The sequence below is a fragment of the Amblyomma mixtum genome, chromosome 8, assembly GCF_055824585.1.
Source record: "Amblyomma mixtum isolate Tamu chromosome 8, ASM5582458v1, whole genome shotgun sequence".
NCBI classification, from domain to species: Eukaryota; Metazoa; Arthropoda; class Arachnida; order Ixodida; family Ixodidae; genus Amblyomma; species Amblyomma mixtum.
In genome coordinates this window covers 88473655-88488304 of record NC_143019.1, presented here as the reverse complement: position 1 = coordinate 88488304, position 14650 = coordinate 88473655, and the positions used below count along the sequence as shown (strand labels likewise).

The 14650-nt window shown below is 45.5% G+C and overlaps 1 protein-coding gene across 1 annotated transcript; it reads right to left on the bottom strand.

The window, feature by feature from the left end:
• Window positions 1-2647: 2647 nt before the first annotated feature.
• Window positions 2648-9130, bottom strand: LOC149333414 (neprilysin-1-like). Its single transcript, XM_089557719.1, has 3 exons — window positions 8702-9130; window positions 4956-5042; window positions 2648-4714 (listed from the first exon to the last, which is right to left on the bottom strand). Exons 1-3 carry the CDS (start codon window positions 9128-9130, stop codon window positions 2648-2650), a joined length of 2583 nt encoding a protein of 860 aa, XP_089413845.1.
• Window positions 9131-14650: the final 5520 nt, after the last annotated feature.

Sequence of the window (14650 nt, the reverse complement as noted above, 5' to 3'; positions counted from 1 at the left end):
CGGAACCGCCATTCACATTTTGCAACATCTATTTCAGCACAACAACCTCCAAGAAAAAGCGGTTCGCAGAAACGAGCGATGCTTCTGTTAAAGGAAAACACTTCTGTCAGATCCCATAAACCTTCGCGGTCGACGGCGAAACATTAGTCTAAACACTTTATATGGCATTCCTACTACGGTATGAATGATCGACGAGTGCTCTAGGGAAGCTACACATCATTTTAATACGAATAATAGTGCATCAGGACACCAGTTAACTCGTTCGCGAAGGGCGAGTCAACGTACTGTGCACCATGAAATTGCTGTCGAGTAAAGATTTACCGTGGCGTCGTGGCGTTCGGATGTTGCCTTTACTGTCTCATCATTTACTGAGCTGTGCCAACTCTAACCAGCCAGCGATCTGCCAATTTAGAGAACAGAACTCGCAACATATACGCACGAAACTGCCGCTGAGCTCAAAATGTTAGCATATATAACTATTGAAAAGCATTACCACTCGTCCCAAGTATAGGCGAGAGATAGCGCACTCGGCTCGCAATGCAGAGTTTTCCGGTTCGAATCCTCCCTCTGGCGCAGCTTTTTCTCGCAGCCATTCGTAATAAAGGAGTGTTTCTACTCCTGCAGAGGGAGTGCGCCTAGCAGGAGTGCGGCGACTCTGGAAAAAGGAGTGAAATATGGGACAAGCGTATACTCCATCGAAAGGAGTTCCCCGCACTCCTTTTGTTCTTAGAGTGCATGGTTTGCTTCTAGCTAGTACACTAGAGCCCTTACTGCTTCCCTGAAGCTGAAATGGTCGTTAAAGGTAAAGACGGGGGGTCTTCTTACGTTCCAACATCTTTTAATGTTTAAGAAAGTCACAAGAGCTCCACTATACAAGCTAGAAGCAAACCATGCAGCCTTGTTACTTTTGACAAAGACGGTACATATCTGTGTTTACTTGCAACGTTTTTCGAGTGTTTTGTGCATTTATTCGTTTTGGTGTTGGTATTCGTAATTACTGTATTGTTTCGCTTTTTCGAATCATGTATTTTCTTGCAGCTAGTTTCATTTTTGCAATCATGCATATCATTTTTTGTAGGCATGTCTATGTATGCGTTACCCCCCTTTTTGTAACGGTTTCATTTTATATTTATGTACTACTCCACTCAATAATGCCCTCTGGGCCATGAGGGCATCGGAAATAAATAAATATTTTTTATCCATTTAGAAAAGTCTGCACACGTAGCCTTCAAGGTTTTAATTTAGGCAGCTGGGAGGTTCAATTCTTAAAACCGTCAATACAGCTCGCGAGAGGTAAGGCTAGAATACAGCCAGTTTCAGCGTCTGTGCTGTCAGCTACAAAATCTGCATTGATTCAGCCAACAGCAATCTTGACCATGTGTCGTAAGCAGAACTTTTCTTCCTGTAACTGCTTCCAGGAAGCGTTCCGTGCTTACGTGTGCTATTTGAATATCTTCTTGTATTTTACTATCTAAATAATGCACTCCAGCAATTTCCAGCACGCATACCTGTATCAACAAATAGATCAAGAACCATCGAATGCTCACCACAATCTATACTATACGGCACTCAGCCTTGCTCGTTGGCATGCCTCAGTGCACAACAGGCTCTATTGTTCAGAGAAAGTGGGTCTTACCTGGACCACCAAAGAATTCACCTCACTTAATGATTCTTTCCTCTGTTGCTTCCTTGTACAAATCTTGACATCTTTTTCCACGTATGCGGACCTTCATTTTTTGTCTAATTTTTTATATTGATAAAGCAGCCAAAAGCCTTCATTACGCCGAAGCTGGTATTAGAACGCCTGATCGTAAGTCATGACAAATCCTCCAAGAATTCAGGAGGCAAGCTACGGGCAGGTAAATTTTTATTGCGCCTGTATGGGTACGCAGGTGAAGATTGAAAGAAGGTTATTCCGAACGGGAATGACTGATGCATACCCTCGACGCCTAACGAGGCTCATCCCAGCCAATGCCTCAATCCTAGGAATCAACAAAAAGGGCCTGAAGCATCAAGTGGATATTGTATGGGGATCATGCGCGACTTGAGTAAACAAGGATTTCAATTTTCGTAAAATTTTAGTGCTCTATACTGTACTGTCTTTCGATAAAGAAGCTCTGCGCATTCTTGTTCTCACTATCAATAGTACACAATGCGTCTATAGTGGAGCGATGCGGAACGCGACCCATGCTCTACTGCTGGTTGAGATTTACGCAATGGAGTCATATGTCATCGCTAAAGGTTAACTGAAAGCAATAGAAGAGCATTTTTAAATGTGACACCCACGAACAGGCAATGCCGACCACACTCAAGAGAGAGAATGAGGTAGAGCCGTCTCGTGCTGAGCTCGCCTAGCGGACCCAGCCGGGTTTAATCGCCAGTTGTATCAAGGCCATTGTGTGTAATATCGCGTAATAGTTATTTAATAAGAAGCCAGGGGCAAAAATGTTTTGCGCGTATAAAACGGAGCAGGTTCCTAGCACCAGGACATGACATAGGGCTGCAAAAGACGGCTGATGAGCACCAGCACACTCATACTCTAAAATATTCCTTTCTAAATAGAATTAAAAAAAAAACATTTGGCTAATTCATCCTAACGAATATTTTTAAAAAATCAGCGCTGAAAGACAACTGAGCTGTGCGTTAATTAATGTCTGTTTTGCGTGAAAAACGTGCATTTCTTCGCAGGGTTCATGGGCGAGTTTTTGGGGCACTTAAATGCAGCGGCAAATGGCGGAAAGTTCTTCAGCGGGACGTTGCACTCGTCGCCACCGGTCTGTGGTCGTTTGGCGCACATTGTGTAGCAGTACGTAAGAAAGAATATCTGTTCGTCCGTGAAGCCCTCTAGATGAGCCACCTTTAAGTCCTCGAGACCGCGGTAGTCACGAGCTACGGCGGATAAGTAGCCCTGGAACGCTATCTCCAAGCCGGGTATGAACGGGAACAATCTCAGCGGCCGTGAACCCGGACTGCCCGAGTAAGCGCGCACGTCGCAATGGGTCTTCGCGGAGTAAGTGGTTGAGGGATCGTTCCTGAGCCAGATGTTGTTGTTCCCCATTTCGTCCACCGTTGCGCCCAACTCGTCGAACGCTTTGACCATCTGACGAGCCGCGAAAGATCCCAGGCCACCGTATCTGATCGCCAGAGTAGCGTTGTTGTAAAACACGGGCGCGTCAAGGTTTCCGAAGGCCAGGTTCATGACGTTCGACAAGTACAGGTAAGACTCGCGGCCAAGGCGAGAGAACATGCGAAAACTGTAGACGTCCTCAAAGTGGTCGTGACTGCGGAGCTCCCGATACACATTGGACGCGTTCAGCAGGTTTTCCATGAACGTTTTTCCGGTCATGTCGGGAAACACGCTGTACAGCTCCTCCGTCTGCTCTTTGTTGAAGAATCTGCTGCCGGGGAGTATTACTCGAGTCATTCTGTCCAGTTTGAGGAAGGCCGTCCGTTTGCTCTGTTCGCCCACCCAGGTCAGGTCGTTGATGAGGCGCTTGGCGTTCTCATTGACTCGGTGCAAGAAGCTGGAGATGTGCAGCCGATTCGCGGCCAAGCCAAAGCGATCGTTCATCGTCTTCCTAAGGCTGAGCAGTCCGAGGCGCGACTCGACGTATGCCACACATCCGTGGCGCTTCAACTTCGTGAGGTCATCGGACATGCCCTCGAATCTAACTGACGGCTCGCCGTAGACCGCCCAGAGGTGAGTCTGAATGAATATCCATGACAGGCCAATCAAGAGCTTCTCGTGGCCGAGGCTCCTCAGCAACTGTTCTAAGGTCTCCAGTATTTTAATGTCTTCGATTATGACGATGCTTTCCGCCATCCATTTGAACTGTCTGTCGTGTTTGGCGAGCAAACTGAGCCATAGATTTGCCGGTAGTCCCCGTGTCTTCGTTCCAATTGCGCCAAGGCTGAGCCATTCTTGAAGAGGTGCATCGTAAAGGAATCCGATTTTTGCATCTAGGATGGCTCTTTCTATACTGAAAAGCTCACCCGCCGATATGTCCATTTCCGCGTCGCTAACGCCAAGGATTTCGATGTGTTTTTCTAAGTAAACCTGGTAGTGCTCGGGCGACCTCGGCTTTCTCATACTCAGCTCCCAACCGCTGTCAAGTGGGCCACGAGAGACGAGCAGCGCGGTCGAGTTGCGCATGGCCACGGTACTCAGGTCAAAGAAGAAGTTCATATCCCAGTTAACTGCGAGATTTATCATGACGTCAAGTGGGTGTATGTTCTGAGACTTGTGTTCTGGCCAGAACAGACCGACGGAATTGCGCAGCTCCGCGAACGCCTTGAGGTTTTCTTTCTTGTGCAGGTTCGCCCGGATACAGCTTTGATAAAACTGCGTCGCCTTGCTGTGTTGCGCCTTGTCGGCTTCGATCTCGTTCAGCGCCAGCTCGGTAGCGGCGCGCATCATACGAGCTTCTGTGGACTCTTGGCGCTTTGGATCGTCCCAGGCGCCGCACACAAAGCTGTGGAAGTCTTCGCACGGGTTGGCGGCGTGGTTGATGGCTGCGCTGACCTCCTTGCCGAAGTGACGACAGTCAACTGTTAGGCACGCGGCCACTTGCTTGGTTGGAGGTACCGGGTAAAAGATGTACCACGCAAGCGCCATGAAGAGGAGGAGCAGCAGGATAGAGATGACAATCAACAGCGCCAGCACTTGGCCGCGGTATCTGGTCTGGGCCAAGACTGCTATCATCACCTGTATGTACTGAAGAATAGAAATCAATGAGTGCGACTGTGAATCTATTCTTCAGGTTGGTTGGGCTTTGAGCTAAAAGTTCAGTTGATTCATTAGGAAACTGGAGATAAGCTATACTTTCACGTGCCGTTTATTTTCGAGGCTAAAATTTCTTTTATATTGCTGAATCCGGACCGTAATTCTACTTCCTCAAATAGTCTAGAATTGCCTATGAATCGCATTATTTTAAATAAATAGTAAAACGGCATACCCTGCTTTTTGTGCCGAAGTCCTTAAGAGTCCAGGGCTTTTTGGAAGTCACAGGAATGCTGGCAGATTTTTCTCCTGGAAACAAAACCTGCGAAGAAAAGAAGGATATATTTAACATCTTGGACCTATAAGTGTATGTTATGCCTTTTAATAGCAGTTTTATTTCACATGTAAACAAGAAGGAAATTATCTGTTTTCTTTGCAACCTAACGGCATCAAAACAGCTGAGCAGAAAACTATCTATCTGGGCTGTTAGTATTGACTAATGCACTGCAGTGAGGAAGCTTGGCTTGAAAGAAGGCAGCAACGAAGAGCACCGCGCACGCATTGATTGCTTTGCTGATTTGACTTTAGCAGACAAGCTCCGTCTGCAGTAACTACTTGCTTCGACCCCAAGCGCTTAATGATTGATCGCTGATTCAAGGTGGAAGAATAACGGGCTGTTTCTTTTGGTTGTAGGATCCTGTTCACTTGTCGTGAAACCTGAGTTCGCTATTATTCTCCGAGTCTTTATTAAAATTGCCATAACAAAAGCCAGTCGGAAGAATATGTTCGTTTGTGTGTTGTTCCTTGTGTTAGCATTCGGCTCTCGTGATTTTGTAGGATTGAAATTAGCAGAACAATGTAAAAATATCAGCCAACACGAATGAACTTCAAAAGAAACTTAGGTTCTTTCCGGTATATTCTATCCGTGAAGTAATCCTTTAAAAAAGCTGAGAAGCGAAAGGCGTGTATTCTTATGGTTCCACGTTCTCATCAAAAAGGGATCTCTTACAAGTTAGAGACTACCAAAACGAATACAGGTACCGTCATCACGGGAGATTTCAAGGGTATACTGGTTGTTTCGACACCAATATTTCGCCGCCAGTACCAAAGGCTACGCTATATCACTATTCACTTGAAAACGGGAGCATTCAGTCCTTTTCAGTGCAGGCGTCGCGACATCAGTGGGGAATTTTTTTTAAAATTCAATTGTCTTAGCCTCAGATGCGGCTCTTAAAAATAGGCGAAGAAAAAGTTTTTAGTAAGGAAAATATTTGAATGGAGTTACCTTTAGTGTCCCATTAGCAATGTCGGGCATCTGGCCAAGTCAGCATAAGAAAAAGGGCACAAGAAAAAAAAACACTACCCTGCCTTCCCCGTATTTCATATCGACTCTGTATTGTTGGTTTGGTCGAAATTTTTTTTTTACCTGCTTTTACACTCCTCTAGGAACCTGCCAGTTTAGTGACCCTCCGGTTCCGTACTCCTTGCCACACCCTCTCATTTTTTTTTCTTTCTTCTGGACTCTTCATAATTTCATATCACACACTTCATAATTTTTTCGTCCTGCAATGCTGTTTTGCATGTTTATTGCACTATTGCCAATTGAATCCGACTTTCTACCTACAATGCATGTGTCGCAGCCTCTGTGCCTTCCCAAAAGCTATGTCAAGTTCACTTTCGCCGATTCCCCATGCAAAGGCCTATGTAACTGGTTCCAATGATGGACACACCTGCCCACACGAAGTATCCTTGGCGAAACATAGTCTAGCGGTGTGAGTTTTTTCCTCGGCCCGTGCTCAATTTTCGCTAATTGTTCCTTCCTTTTTTTTCTAAATGGCACTTTCCTGTCGCACATCATTTTCAGGCTTCTAGTACACACATACCGCTATGAAATTTATTTTCATCTGCCGAGGGTCATTTCACTGTTGTCGAAAAAGTTATCTAACCTGGTGGCACCCGAGATATAGTGTTATTCCAAAAAGGATAGCACTAGCACCAGCGTTATTCCGTAAGACTGAAATGCTCGTCATCGGCCGCAAGGCACGTAAACATAAGCAGAACTGTCAATTTCTGCTTCAACACGGAACTTCAGACACGGTAAAGTTGCGTGAAAAGCACACAAAACTCCGCGTGCAGAGCGAGTACTCGCCCTGTACCCTGTCTTTTGCCTGTTATTTCGTGCAACTTTACCACGCCTGAAGAATTGCACCAACTAGCCTGACAACATGTCGTACTCAAAAAAAACGAAACTTCCTGCGTTTTTCTCACCTACACGCATTTTACAAAAACTTTCAGGGTGGGTTCTCAGGAGCCTTCAGGTCTTTTGTGTGAAATTTACCACCTGGGCGCAGTTTTCTTCCCACCAAAGAAATCAATTTTTGCCCTTACATAGCCCCTATACCGGCCGATTTCTACGGGCAAGACTGTGTGTGTCACGTCGTTAGCTTCACGGCTGTGGTTATTACCCCTAATTTTGCTGAATAAAAAAATTTCAGGTTTGTTTTTGGCAATATGAGGCAAATAATGACCGAAATGGTCACTCGTAATCGTCAGTCTACCCAATCAAGCCACACAGGAAATATTTTGAGGCAGTATCCCTTCCGCGGCAGCTTTTGAGCAAAGAAGTTGTTTTACATCCACCTCACATGCGGGAGGTGGGGGGCTCGATCCCCAGTGCGGCCGGTGTTCACAGGTGACATGCACAATCAGTACAAGCTTTTGCAGTATGTTTGTGGGATTTAACGTCCCAAAACAATTCAGGCTCTGAGGCATGCCGTAGTGGAAGGCTCCGGAAGATTTCGACCACCTGGGGTTCTGTAACGTGCACTGGCAAAAAAAAGAGCACCCGGGCCTCTAGTATTTCGCCTGTATTGAGATGCGACACCCCCGGCGATCGAACACATGACTTTCGGGTCAGCAGCCGAGCACCATAATCACTTAGCCACCACAACGGCTTCGTCTTGTAGTGTATTGCTTCATTCAATTGCGCAACGTTCTACATGCGTACGCATCTTTTTCTTCGGTAATTACAGCACTATTATCCGTGTGTTATTTTCACCGTACCTCGTCTTTTGTGTTATCTATGTAAGTTCATAAATCATCCAGACTCAAGCCCACTTCAGTGCCTTGCCTTTTGGAAATCACGTTGATAATATGAAGCTGTGTGTGTGACAGTTTTTTGCCGTAATTTCATTCGGATTAGAGTTGTTGTCTACTGTGCCGTTTCCTTCGGTCGGCAGCTAATTAGGCATGACCAATGTCGCCTGTCGGCAGTCAAACATCCTTCCGCGCATGGGCTGGATTCGTTTGTCACTCCGCCCCCTCAAAACATATGGAGTGTGAAGCACTCGGCAGTTTTTCCGGATTAATTACAGCAGCGGGGAGAATCTTCTGGTTTAAATTCTCCCGGCTTCAATGATCGACTACCTTGGACGTTGTGAGAATGTTTCTGCTCTTTCCGTGGCCATGATTCTCCTAGAATATTATATTTTAGCCGTAGCCAAGCGAAGTACCAGACCGACCGGGCTGTTACCTCTGTCCCGTCTGCTATTTCTTGCCCTAATTCTACGCTATTCAGAAGTTCGGAGCACTAAGCTTAAGAGATACGCCCGGCTTGACACAGCGAAAAGAGGACGCAGTGCACAAGAGCTTCCAGCTAGTGCTACTCAGGAAGATCTTCAAAACGGAAAAATAACTCGAATTTTAAAAGTGCTGGTTGTGAGGGTGAGGGAGCGCCTACGAGAGGAAGGCGAGGGAATTTTACGTAATGAGGGTGAAGGTGAGACGATTTAATGGTGACATTGAAAGAGAAAAGGCAAAAATGAGGGTATTTACATTCTCGAAGAAGCGCTGCTTTTTCAGCAGAGATTATGTGGTAGTAAGAGAGGATATAAGACCGCAGCTGTGGCAGTAAGAGAAGATGTAGGACCGCAGCTGTGCTTGCGACATTTTAAACAGAAAACCGAAAATTTCCACACTGACCTTTTTGGTGACTTCATGAATGCTAGGGGACCTCGAGAGCTTGCTTTTCTTTTGCTCGACATCGTCTTTGGAGGGCGCTGACTCGAACGACATGGCGGTTGACATTGACTTCACGGACAGTGCAGACATGCTGGACTTCCTGCGCCCTGGCTTGTCCAGCATCGCAGCTGAGTCCGACTTCGCGGACGAGTCAGCGACGATCGATGCCTTGGGTCTCCGCTTGTCCACATTAGCGGATGATGGCGTAGTCGTGGACGAGGGAGACGAGCTCGACTTCTTGGACTGAGGGGTGTCGATCTTGGCTGTCGAGGTGGACTTCTTGGAAGAAATCGACGCCCCAGACTTCCTGCGCCTAGACGGCTCCACGCTGATGGTGGAGAGCGACTTGTCCTTCGCTGAGGAGAGGCTGTCCTTCCTCGGCTCAGCCATGCCGAGATTATCTGCGTCGTTGAAGGCGTGGTTCTAAATTGAAGGACAGGGGTGGACCGCGAGGAGACAGCGTCACGACGGAACAAAGTAGGATCTTCTTCTTCAGCTCCAGAGACATCACGGGCGAAGCCCTCGTGCTACAAAAAGCATAGGCGGCTTTGAACAGTAATATAGAAGACAGTAATAAAGTAGCAGAAGTTCCCATGAGCACTCCGTAAAAACGCTGAAACATTTTGGAAAAAGGAGGGCTCTAATGACAGCTTGTTTTCGTTAAGAGAACAACTGTCTATCTGAAATTCTCAGTGTTTGTTATAGGTACTCTTATGAGTCCTCGTTTTCTTCAATTGTACGCCTCCGTCTTTTTCGAAGCAGACACGTTATCTGTGAGCGAACAACTCTTTATTATTTGCATTCGCTGTTTGTTTTACCCTCCTTTAAAGAAGATCAGAAATGCTGATCAGTGGTGCTTCTGGAGTTTAGGTGACAAAAATACACGTTGAAAAATTTCACTGTGAGCAGGCTGTGTATAGCAGAATAGAAAAATGTGGCATTTCCGAGCCGCACAGAAGGCATAGAGTCCTCCTCTGATCAGAGTTTGTGTTCTGTATTTACGCTAAAACGTGCTTTGCCGCCCCGCGCAAATCACGTGAATTCGCTTAGTGTTTTGGCCTCAACCGTGATATTTGCTGTTCTTGACTCTCAGTTTTTAGACAGGTCCACAAGGGGACGGGAACCATGTGACTTCGGCTTTACTTACTTCATAAAACTGCACAACGTATAAAAGAAGCGTTGAAACTGTCATATACGCGACGAAACTTGCTTTTATGGCTGGCGCGCCTGAGCTTGCGTTGCCAAATATAATCTACAATTTTCCCCAGCGATTCGGGAGTTTACAGATACCCTCCTTATGCGAGTGTTTTCGCTAATATGGCAACGTTTTTCAAAATCCCGTCAGACCTTTATTTCCATTAGAAAGAAACTGTATCTAGACATTCATTTCACGCTTTTTTTTTTTGAAGTCTGTTGTGGTGTAACCGCCCAGAAGTCTTCGTTTGTTTTGTTTTGTTTTTGGGGGGTTTTACGTCCCAAAGCGACTCAGGCTATGGGGACGCTGTAGTGGAGGGCGTCTTCCAATACTGAATATTGGTGGACATCAGAATACTGTTCCGTGGCTGTAACTGTCAGAGGTTGTGCGTGTGATTTGTCGTTCCTCACTTCCCAACTTGACGAATGATAATTGATGCTGCGGCTGTTGACATCTCGGTAACTGCGCCACTTCCACCAGCACTGGATATACGTACTTCTCCGGTGGACACAACAGACGGTCCCCCTTGAAGCATAGAGTTTCTTACTATTACCTAGAAGGAAAGCTGGCAGCCCGTCTATGGGAGTTTGCATGGAGACCCCTCGAGACCACTTCAGCCACCATGGGCGCTCAAAGCATCATGGGGCGGTGAGCTACTTGTTGCGGAACTACAACTTTTGGCCAAAAAATAATGCAAAAATAAACGCTATTCGATAATCAAGGATGTCCTAACATTCAATATCCCGTATGCAAATTGCAACAAACGAGCAGAAAAGCATTTAAGTGCAAAGTTCGCCCAAAATAAGGCATGGCGAGCTCTCCTATTGGCCCAGTAATGAATACTACAAAAACTAATATTTCGTAATTAACAGGCGCACTTTTAAAAGTAAATATGTTTTCAAAAAAATGTTGTTGCTAAAACATTATAAGAGGTTTTTAATGGCATTTCAGAAAAGTAAAGCCTTTTATTGGCGTCGTGTGTCGTCGCGTTTTCACTACTATGAGTTTTGCACACTGCGTTCGCGCGAAAGTCGTCTGCGCACTCACGAACAGCGTTTTCGGAATGAAACGTCTTAGTAGTGCCACTCCGTGTTCCCGAAAAATTACGACTGTGCCGCAACAAGTAGCCCACCGCCCCATGATGCTTTGGGCGTCCATGGTGGCTGAAGTGCAGCGCCGCCAGCTTTCCCTCTAGGTAATAGTAAGAAACTCTATGCCTTGAAGCTTATAGCGTTAAGGTCTGTCGTAATGACTTCATGTATCAAGCTGTTAGTGTACAAGAAAAACAAAAGAAAGGAATAAGTGTTTAAAGTAAGCCACAGAGAAACACGGCACTCGACATAGGTACTAGCGTCAGGAGTTTGTATTCGAGTCCCAGTGGGTCCCATTTGCCGCCCCACTGCAAAGAATGCAAGTGTGAGCCGGTGCTACATGACATTAAAATTCTAAACAGGTGTCGCGATCAGGTAACCAGTGAAATAATGGAGGCTTTTTTCATTAAAAACGAAGGATACACATCTGTAAGCGACACTTCTGGAGCTGCTCTAAGCAATGGAATGACAGTTCTCGAAACCTTCTTTCCGTTGGCATGGTCTCGTTAAGAAACCTTCGACTGCTGTTTTTAGGTTTTTGATACCAAAACGTGGAGCAAAAAATGGGGTTATTTGTTGTTCCGTTTGTTATTGCTGTCGGCTTTGTTGCTAACTGGAATTTTTGTTTCTTTTTTAATTTTGTTTTTCGCTTGTTAGCATTCTGACTGCTTTCGCTTCGCTTGTTTGAGACTGCTTTTGCTGCGATTGCTTGACACTGACTTTGCTAAGAATTATCTTCTTTTTGTTAAAACAGCAATAGGGGCGCTTTATACACAAGCATTTAGCAGAGTTATTCATGGGTACGCAAGACGTCATGTTGCCGGCTGTTTTCGAAGCGATCATGCGATGTTTCACGTGCTTCAGTTTGTTGTTTTAAATAAACCTCTTTTTTTTGTAAAATGAACGCAAATGAGCAGTGTACGCATTTCTCGTGTTCTTGTGCTCTGTTACTTTCGCCTTGCTTCTCTTTTAAAGCGAAGGGAAACCTGATCGAGAACTACCAAGAGCAACGTAAAAAAGAAGGAATTCATAATCTATCTTCGCAACGTAGCCATAGTAATGAAAACTCGCTACGTTGAACAACATAAAAGTGTAAAATTAAGCAATCAAACTATGCAGTTTCTTTGCAATTGTAATTGGCTGTTTATACAAAGAGGCCCATAATAAATGCCTCAGAAAAGTCACTTAATAATAAACCAAACGATTTCGTGATCATCGATGACTACACAAAATTCTAGCAAAGGTTGACAGACGAGTGATCCGTTTCCTCAGTGCAGACGGGTGGAACACCGGTTCTTTTAAAAAACTTTATATTCTTCAACTAGATCACGCATTCATGGCATGTGTAACATGTTTCCGTCAGCATTAGCACATCCATAGCTTGCAGCGTAAACGCGTGCTCAATTCCAGCTGATTTAATCTTTAGAGATATCGTATTTAAATGCGAACAGTGCACTGTGATTTCACTTTTCACTTAATATAATGCCTGATATGTTCATGTCATCGCAACCAAAAATGCCCAGCACATTGATAATTATTCGCAGCCTCAGATTTTCAAGTCAAGCAAATCCGCATGACACTCGACAATGTTTGACGGTTCCCCGGCTCGGCGTTGAATAAGCACTCGTCGTCCTCTGTGCCCTGTGAACTGACAGTTTTTGTTTTTCGGCCAGGAGTTAGCAGCTCAGAATAGATCCGGTTTTTCTAAGTCATACATGTTCTCCAAAATCTATTTCCTCGAGCTCCCACGCTCCCACGCCGCGCACATCGCCGGGGTGACTCCAACTCGCACTTAGCATGATGTTCTAAAACCGTATCGCCTTGAAACGACGTTTCGTACTTCCACGTTTAGCTCTAGGATGTACTCGGCTTTTCTTCTGTAAGAGAGGACGCCATAGTTGCTCTATAAAATTAGAAACACAGCATTGCAAGCTTTTGCTTACAGTCGAGCCCACTTATAACGGCCATAGATATAACGGACTCTCGCTTATTGCGAACGACAGCAATGCTACCGTAAGAATATGCATAAAGAAAATGACAATTCGTCTCATATATAGCGAACAACTGTGGCCGCACATGTCGGTTACAGCGAACGAGAAGGTGCCGTAAACTCACCCCCCACCCCCGTTTAAAAACTTGCGCTGTCATAAAACGTGGAGACCGAAGAGCGGCTTCAAGTCGCCACACCACCACACAAGAAAGGACATGGCGTCCAGAAAACTAAATTCAAAAGCGGTGTTTAGAGCAGAGTAGACGACCACCGGCCAGAGGCAGGTGAATTTCATAAACGATCAATCACTAAGCGCGTGTGTTTCAGCTGAGCAAAGCATCCAAAGCTGAACCAGAAGCGCGGGACGGCGCAGCGTCGAAAAGGGCTAGTCCACACGCTCTTGTGTCAATTAACTGCAGCGATTTGAGAAGATTTAATGCCTTGCAAGCCACGCTGTTCACGTCATATACGTCGCCTGTCCAGTAGTAGGCTGTCCGCCTTTTTCGCTGCTATCACGGTCAGGCAGGTAGCAGACAACCGACAATCTGTCTGTACGTGCGCTGCTCTGCTTTCGTCGCATGGGCCCGGGCATGATACCTCGCATGTCGAAAACACACGCGATCAGACCTCTTATATCACGTCCGTAAGGTACACAGTTGGCAGCAAGGGTATTGGCTAGGAGTACATCACCACGCTGGAGAGCTCTGAAAGTGCCACAGTTCGGCCCGCTTTGCAGAAGTAGACGCAGATGAAGCATTTTGTAGTTATGAGCCGCACCTTTGAGCGAATTAGAATTTTTGGCTGAAATATTGGAAGCCCACTTTTTACGAACACCTTATGCAACGAATGCAATCTGCGTGGCTGTCAGGTTTGCTACAAATGGGCTCAACTGTGTACGTATTTATATGAGCCGCAATCTCACCTTTTACCGCCAGACGGCTCCAGCGTCCGCGACTGCTCCTTACGTTTATCAATACGGTGCTCACCTACAAAAACCACTTCTTCACCTCGGGAACTGCAAAGCTTTTTTATAACAATGGTTCGAGTACTTTAGCACTCAGTTCATATTCTATGAAGCATATTTTTCCTTAAAAGAACAATTCCTTTAATTTTCGTGTTGCATCATTCATGTCGCCCTCACGCCACTGCGTAAGACCAATCTTGATTGAATATAAGAAAGTAATTCGTCTCTCATAGCCTGAGTCGCTTTGGGACGTTAAGCCCCATAAACCAAACCAAACCATCTACACAATTGCATCAGGCAGCTACAAAGGAAAGCGGCACAGCTTTCACAGGAACTTCATAGTCAATAAGAAATTCGCCTTGGTGCGAGGACCAAACCAGAGACATTACCAGGGCCGGGTAGAAACTCTGCCTATTTAGGGCGATAGTTTTACAAAGTAAGCCCACCAGGGCGGCTAACTGAAGGCATAGTGGCGCAGTATTGATCGACAGTTTAATTTGGTAATGATGTGAGTTAGGTGCGTTTAGGGGTACATATATTATGCGAAATTTCCTGCATAACACATTAAAAATTTAAAACAACTCCTTCATTTCATTGCTAAACAGAGGCCGGTCGGATGTACCCAGTATCAAAGACGCAACATATGAAAGTCAATTTTTAATACAAGGCA